We start from the raw sequence: 8,580 nt of genomic DNA, 5'->3' as shown, positions 1-8,580 counted from the left end.
GTGGGCTCATGCCGAAAACATTTTCAATCAAAATATCATTTATCATGCCATACATAAGTAACCATCGGGGTTTAGCTTTAGAAAGGCCCGAGGCACTCAAAATCATTTCCCATTGTAAAAGTCGACTGATCAGTCATTTTCCCATAGACGTTTACCATATCTACCAATACATGACTTGGAATGTGGCCACAAACCAAGCCACTAGACCGGCCAGCCCGTACGCTAGCACACGATCTACCATAGGTGTACACTAGTCCAAGTAGGGTTTGCGGCCCTACGAGGACCCGAATTCGATTTATATAACAATGGCGCATAGCCATATCAGATAGGCACGTTAAAACACAAATCACGGCATGATAAATACAGTTTCATTTCCATTGATAAAATATTTAGGACGTTGTCCTTATTTAAAAGAAAGCCCACCTCGAGTGCTTAGTTTGAAATTACGTTCTTTCCTTTGCGATCACGATTTCCTTGCGATGATTCACCTTTAACAAATTATATAATAGATAAATCAACACATTGCTTCAAACAAATAACCAAAAATGCATGCATCCTAAGCAAAGTCTTTTATCTCGGTTTATCTCGGTTTTCGATTGTTCGACGGCCGCTTACGCTTCCAATTTCCACCGTTGGCTCCTCGTATTTTCTTAATGATTTCGAAATAAAATCCCCAAAATTATAAAAGTGTGTAATTAAATTATCGCAAGCATTTTCCCCTCGAACTATATTTATTTCTGGCTTAGGAAATAATTATTCATTCGTTGAAATATTCCGAAATTAATTAAATAATTCCCCACATTTAATTTAATTATCAATTCAAGGATTTATTTAAAAAGTTCACCCCAATTAATTATCGGCCAAAAACTTAATTATTTCATCACCTTATATCTCCAATTACAAAATAAGCCCAACAATTAAAAGGAGCCCATCAATTTAATTAATCCACCCACTTCTAATTAATGAGGCCCAATTTTATTCAATGAAGGCCCAAATCATTTTAAAAAAAACAAAAGCCCAAAACCTCACCTTCCTTCTCCACGCCTTCTTTCTTTCTCTCTCCCTATCTCTCTTCTTCTCTCACTCTCGACCAAAACGGAAGGAACCCCCCCCCCAATCCGTTCGTCGCCTGCTCCGATTCACTCCACGCCGTCGGCCGCTGCTCACCGGGGAGACAAATTGCGGCCGCCGATCCGTCGGACAGTCGCTGCTCCGTCGGCGCCAAATCCGTCTGCCATCGCTGCTGCTGCCGTCGCTGCCGGGAGATGCCGCCGCCGCTGCCGGGAGGTGTCGCCGGGTCAGGCTGCTGCTGCCGCCGCTCCGTCAGTGGTCGTGCAGCCCCGAAACCACCCCGAAACAGTCCCGATTCCCTCCGAACATCCCCAAAACATCCCGGAACCAACCCGTTCAGCCCCGCAAGCCCCGATTTACTCCGAAAGGTAAGTTCTTATTCCAGAAAAAAACGTTTCTTTTGTTCTTAGTTTGTTTACTTCGGTTATCCGATCAAAGATGGATTTCAGATTTCATGATATGTACAAAAAAAATTAAGCATTTGCCGAGGGAAGTTGATGCTGGGTATGTGATATATGGATGCAACATGCGATAATTTATGTTCAAAATTTGGGTAGGAAAAATACCTTTGTGAATTGAATTTGGGTTGTGAAGTTCACAAAGTTGAAAGGCAGGTTCTTGAAGCTGGAGAATTTCGATTACTGCCGATAGTAACAATTTGACGTTAGATTCTGAAGCCGGAGAAAAAATTTAGACACAAAGATAGAACATTGTTTACCTTGGATAGAAGTTGGAGAATTTGGATTTGATTGCAGAGACGATAATGAGAAAGAATTGGTTTGTGAAATATTTAATTTAGAGGGAGGGTGGTTAAAAGATATGGGAGAGATTTTAGGGGAGAGAGATGGCGTTTCCAACGTGGGTTAAGAGAGAGATTCGAATTTCTCTTTTTTTTTTATTTTTGAATTAATTTGCATTTTATCTGGTATTTGTTTGCGGAGGAAGGATATCCTTTCACGGAGGAGGAATATCTGCGTAGAATCTTAAATTAATAATCGAATTAAAGATATTTCATTTTAATTAGTTTAGTTTAAATCACAGCCCATTGTATTTTATTTTAAATTGTGCAGTCCATAATTTATTTATCACGGACTGGACCTTTATATTATTTATTTAATTTATCGAATCCAACACGGAATTGAGTCCAATAAATATTTCTCACGGACAGGAATTATTTAAATTCGCATAATCATTTATTTCACAAATCTCTAGTCAACAACAATTAATTCACCGACAAACAGTTCGCGAACTTCGCAAAATTAATATCATTAAAAACCAGTAATTTAGGGTTCACAAAAAAGGTTTAGAAAAACGGGGCGTTACAGGAGTACACCAAATGCACGCTCTACGTCCTTGCGCGCCGACTCCTGGCGTTCCGCAAAGTAGGCCTTCCTCTCATCCGATGCGCATCTGATCGTCTTCACAAAGACGGGCCACCTAGGGTATATCCCATCCGCCAAGTAGTAGCACATATCATGCTGGGTCCCGTTGGCGACAAAACTGATGGCCGGACAGACGCCCTTGCACTGCTCGTTAAAAAGGGGCGACGAGTTGAGGACGTTGAGGTCGTTGTTTGACCCGGCTATCCCAAAATACGCATACTAAATCCATAGCCGGTAGTCAGCAACGGCCTCCATGATCATCGTGGGATTCTTTCCCTTGTAGCCGGTCGTATAGAACCCCTTCCAGGCAGCGGGACAGTTCTTTCACTCCCAATGCATACAATCTATGCTGCCTAACATACCCGGGAACCCATACTTCTCCCCGTGCATCTGCATCAGATACTGGCAGTCTTCGCGAGTAGGGCTTCAAAGGTACTGATCACGGAAAATTTCAATCACGCCCTGACAGAAATACTTCATACATTCAAGGGCAGTCGACTCACCGATGTGGAGGTACTCGTCCCACATGTCTCCCGCACCTCCATAGGCCAACTGTCTAATTGCCGCAGTGCACTTTTGAATAGGTGTGTGGCCGGGTATGCCATCGTGCTTGAAGCGGAAATACAGATATCGCTGCTCCAAGGCGTTAACAATACGCATAAACAGGGCTCTGGTCATCCTAAAATGGCGCCTGAAATGGTTGTCATTGAACCGCGACTCCTGTGCGAAGTAGTCTGCGTATAGGCACTGATGTGCAGCTACGTGATCACGTTCAATCACTGTTCGGCGGTGGACAACTGGTCGTCGTCGAGGTCGAGGTACCGCCGGCTGCAAGGCCCTCTGCAGCAGCCGATCAATCTCACGGTTCGTATAGGCCTCTAACGCTTCGTTCATTCGACGATCGTACTCCTCATCATCCCCACCACTACCACCACTACTACCACCAACGTTGCTCATTTCCCGTTGTTGATCTTGTACAGAAATTAAGATAGAGAGAGTACTCGTTAAAACAAGTGGTGCGAATGAAAATGACGTGCAAATCGCGTATATATAGTGTTTCGAAAATTTAAAAAAAAACATTAAATTCGCTCGCCGGTCCTGAGCCTGCAATGGCGGCGAGCAGACCGGCGAGCGCTCGCGAATCGGCCAGAGCTCGCCGATTTTTTCGCCGAAATGGCGCTCGCCGGTTCCAATGGTTCGGCGAGCGGACCGGCGAGCGCCGGAAATCGGCTAGCCAGCCCGCTCACCGCCATTGGAGATGCTCTAAAAGTCTAAACTTCAATTCTAGTTTCTGTACGTATATATGACGAGTGAGAATTTAAAAAAGAAAAGAAAAAAAAATAAAGGAGTATATCGATTTTGATTTTGATTTCGATTTCGATTTCGATTTCGATTTACCATATCCTCTCTGTTTCGCTCGCATCTCTAGAAAGGGGAACCGAAATACAGAGAAGCAGAGAGAGAATTGGAAGGGAAAATGGATATTAGGGATGAAAGCTGGTCAATCTGGGAACAAATTGACATCGCTGAAAAGTAACAACTTAACCTACTGCTGCTATTCATTCTCGTCGCCTGAAATTTCGCGGTTTCATCTTCACATTTACTATAATTTTGTAATCCGATTTGCAGTTACCTCGTCTGCTGCTTGTTCGATGAGGCGGCCTCGTTGTCTTCCACTATTCTTAAACAATTGCTCCAGAATAATAACCGCATCAATCAGGTTTCGGAATTTCCGGAGAGCTTCGAAGATGAATGGATTGATATGCTGGAATCAGCTGCCATGGTTCTCGTACAATCCATGAAACAATTGACGAGGTCAATACTAACTTTCTTTAATTTCTGTTGTTTTTTTAATAAAAGCCTCCTAGATTTCGGCTTAGTGGTGGTGTTTATATTTCCCCTGTTATTTGCAGGACGTCGGAGATATTGAAGGAGCTCACACTGTTATTTGGTTCAGTCAATCGCATTCCTGTTCAGGTTTTCGTGTCGGGGTACGTTTTTTACTTTGCTTTTGTTTTTCCGCAATATTTAGTTTGAATTTAAGGGATGTGGTTATGTGGAGTAAGGATTGTTTCAAAGTTTAGATATTTGTCACGCCCGCATTTTCTAAGGATAGAAAACACAGTTGATCGCGACTAGGGGAGGGTTAAAGAAGCGGGGAAGAAAGGGGAAATCAACACAACTCAACCATAGCCCGAAACAAATGGGAATAGGAAAAGTCGGGCGTCACATGATTCTACTTGTTGTGATTTAGAAGGTGCTTTTATAAGCTTATTTTAGAGAGCTTATTAAGATGTTTGAGAGCTTATAAGATGTAATGTGTCAAGAGCTTATAGATTGTCAAACTGTTTTGACAATTGAGCTTTTAACTCATAGATTGTCAAAGTGATTTAAAATCAATAGGAGGATTGTTTTTGATAATTCATTGTTCCTTATAAGATTATATAATAATAAGGTGGGATTGAGGAGCTTACTTTCCCATAACATTTTTCAAGAGCCCTAAATAGCTTATAAGCTCAGCTAAACAGCCTCTTAGTCCAACTCCATGGTTCTTAACTAGAGATTTTGCATGCTTTAGGATTTGTCTTAGGATTATTTGAAAAAATGTTTCTCCCATGCAATTGTATTACTCCAGCTGATAAGCCAACCCTAGGCATTTTTTGGAGCATGGGCATGTGCACCCTCTTTCTATAGTACAAAAGGGAGCATGGGTAGGACTTGTCCTCTAACTTAATACATGAGCTCTACATATGTGAATGTGCTTATTAGTTTTATGCAATAGTAGTGGTGTTTTATTGTGGTGTTGAAGGAAAAAAATACTCCCTCCGTCCCATAAAAATATGTGCACTTTCCATTTCCGCCCGTCCCATAGAAATATGGGCATTTCCATTTATGGAAATTTGTGCCCAACTCTTTACCCATATGTATCAATTTGTTTACAACTTACTCCGTCCCACTCTAAGTGGAGCATTTCTAATTCGGCACGGGATTTTATGTAGTGTTGTTTTGTGAGCAAAGTGGGGAGAATAAAGTAAGAGAGATGGAAAAATAGAGAGTGATATTTCTATATTTAGAAATGTGTCATTTAGAGTGAGACATCCTAAAAAGGAAAATGTGTCCTTTAGAATTGGGCGGAGGGAGTAAACCACTATAGCCCACCAATACAACTCATTAAACACTAATAATAATATGGGTCCCATTATCAACTAACATTACTTTAACTACCCTTCTACTCCTCTCTCTTACTATACCAATTGTGCATTAATTCCCGTGTCATTTCAAATGCACATATTTTTATGGGGCAGAGGGAGTAAAAGCATTTGTCAAGAGAAGGCTAATTAGAGATTTTCCTTATCCTCCCAAAGCCCTTACTTTGAGTTCTCCAATTTTCAGAATCTCGTGGTTTTCGGATAAAATTAGTCTTATATAGGGACTTTATAGTTGACTCTGATACAACTGGCATCTAGGTTGGTTGTCAGAATGAAGGCAAGTGGGGATCTGAAGATATATGTTATTCGATCTGAGAGTTGGATGTAGCAGTGAAAATCTCCTATATAGGAAGCCTAATCATGCACTATCCTTTTCCTAGCGCTTATTCTGCTACATTGGATATCTTAAGTTAAACATCATTATGTCAGCAAGGGTGACTGTTTTATTGCCCCACAGGGTGTGCTTTCAATTGTCGGAGGGCCTCTCAAATATTGCCCAAGGTTTTCTTGAGGAATTTGTAAACAGCTGGACGTATGTGGATGACAAATACCATCCTCTTTTAGGTGAAGAAGCTAGGGTAGCTGATACAGGAGGATCTCACTATCCATTTTTTATCAGTGTTGACAAGTATTTAGAAGTTGTCGAGCTCTATGTTGTGACACTTCTTGCTACAACTCTGAAAGACACAAACCTGGCCATATCCTGGGTAGAAAAGGCTGTTCTGCCCATGGAGAAGCGTCAGGTAACATAAGAAATGTCTTATCCTTTTTATAATTTCATAGCGTCCAATATCTTATGTCATTTCTAATTTCACAGCTCTTCAGAGTGACTTTGTTATGCATTATGCCATCATCCTTTCAATTAACCAATCATTACTATTGACCAATGGTTGTGTATATAACAACTTGGTAAAATTTATATATCTGCTTAAATATTTGCATATGACAAGGCCTCACTAAAGTTAAGAATCATCTAAACTGTTTGCCCATTTATCTGTAATTTGAAATGGAGATCTGACAAGTAGAAGCTAAGGATTTTGTGGGAAGTCAGTATCGAACGCTATAATGGTTGGTGTGTCATCATTCGTTTTTTCAACTCTCGGATTGAAATACCATGAAATGCACTTTGTTGGATCAAATCACACTGACGTGTGTGTGGATCCCTTGGGTTATTTGATACTTGGGCTTCTTTCCAAATTAATATTCATTTTGTATGGGTTGTTCTATTAGATCTATATACTATGGTTTGTGGTACATTGCTGCTCATGAACAATATCCATAAGTAACTAATTTATGTAATTTCAGTAGAAACTTTCTGCTGTTACATACTCTCTCCGTCCTTGAAAAGTATGAACATTTCCTTTTTATCCATCTCTAAGAAGTATGAACATTCTAATTTTGGAAACTCTTTACTCTCTAATGAGGTGGGACGCATTATCCACTAACAGTAATTTAATTACTTTTTCTTTCTGTCTCTCTCTTATTTTACCAATTATGAATTAAAACCCGTGCCGAACCAAATGTTCATATTTTTCAGGGACGGAGGGAATAATTGCTTCTGTTATTGTCTAGCAGGTTCTTCTGAGGCGCTTACAATCAATGAGTTCTTCCATGACCAGTTCATCTCAAACTTCTATATACAGACATGAATTCTTAAAAGATCAAACACCATATAATGAACATCAGAAAGATAACGCACCAGGATTCCCTACTCATGAACAGAATAATACAGCAAAGGCGGAAATTCTGAAACTTTCTCGTGACAGAGTTCCATATTACTCGTGGTTTCCGACTTTTAAAGTGAAGTTAGGCAATGTTCAATTATCAATACCAAGTGGGAAATTTCTGTTGGCATCTCTGCTGTTGATCATGTTTTACATCACAAGAAAAAAGCAAGCCATGTTGAAGAGGTAAGAATACTCTTGGCCTCACTGGTGGAAATCATTGGTATCATTTTTAGATTTTACTTATCATGATTCTCTATTTCAATAGTTAACAACTCGCTGACAGACTGTTGCAATCTTTTGCAATACTTGCTCTATCCATTTCATAGTTTTCTCTAGCTCACAGCTAAAAATGTGATAGTCTTGGAAGGGCAGTATAATTAATTCTGCTTCAATTGAATCGAAGGAATCTCTTTATAACTGCTCCAAACTAAAAGTCATATTTGTGCAATCATTACTTGACTGAGGAGTGAGGATTCAACCATACATTGACATCGACTGTAATATCTATAAATTTGAAAAATCAGCATATTATACAACTTGGATGTTTTTCAAGTGTAACACTTTGTAGTCTTTTTAGTCTTTGCATTAGTGCATCTTCGTATTCCTTGTTCTCGACTTATAGCTAGTTGTACGAAACCTTGTTCTTCTTAGTGCTAACTGAATTTGTTTGCGGATGTTTGGGCAATTTTACAATCCCTGTCAGTTGATACAATAGAGAAGAGATGCATATTTTATTTTGCTTAAATTTTGCACAGAATCTGGTTTAATCACATCTATCGTACTATGACTTGAGTCTCTTCAGTTAACTATTAGTAAGGATTTACATAGAAACCTCTCTACTTGTTGTGCTGATGCAGGTTTCTTGTTAAGCATGCTCTCTCCTTTAGGAAGGCTTTTTTGGACCTGTGGCAACTTGCATTCTCATACCAAGTAAATCCCCTAGCTGCTGTCCAAACTTTGCCTAACTCGACACGAGGGAGCCGCTGACTGGACACTGCCTGCCAGTTCAATGGGAATGAACCGTACAACAATCCAGTGAGATTTGAGGGAAATTGTGAAATGATACTCTTGCTCTTTGTGTAGGGAAATTGCTGAAGAGTTTATTAAATTGCTAGGCTGTGTTACTATAAATGCAATGAATGCATCTGTTTTTTCCTATATTCTAATAAACATATGTTAATTTTTATGTTC

General features: G+C 40.0%; 1 protein-coding gene across 1 annotated transcript; it reads left to right on the top strand.

Moving 5' to 3' along the window:
• Positions 1–3,777: 3,777 nt before the first annotated feature.
• LOC121781983 (protein APEM9-like) lies at positions 3,778–8,580 on the top strand. Its single transcript, XM_042179678.1, has 6 exons — positions 3,778–3,986; positions 4,083–4,268; positions 4,367–4,444; positions 6,120–6,405; positions 7,238–7,572; positions 8,247–8,580. The coding sequence occupies exons 1-6, from the start codon at positions 3,931–3,933 to the stop codon at positions 8,374–8,376; spliced, it is 1,071 nt and encodes a 356-aa protein (XP_042035612.1). The 5' UTR covers positions 3,778–3,930; the 3' UTR covers positions 8,377–8,580.

The sequence above is a fragment of the Salvia splendens genome, chromosome 20, assembly GCF_004379255.2.
Source record: "Salvia splendens isolate huo1 chromosome 20, SspV2, whole genome shotgun sequence".
NCBI classification, from domain to species: domain Eukaryota; kingdom Viridiplantae; phylum Streptophyta; class Magnoliopsida; order Lamiales; family Lamiaceae; genus Salvia; species Salvia splendens.
The sequence above is the reverse complement of the archived record's forward strand: the minus strand, read 5'-3'. Positions and strand labels throughout refer to the sequence as shown.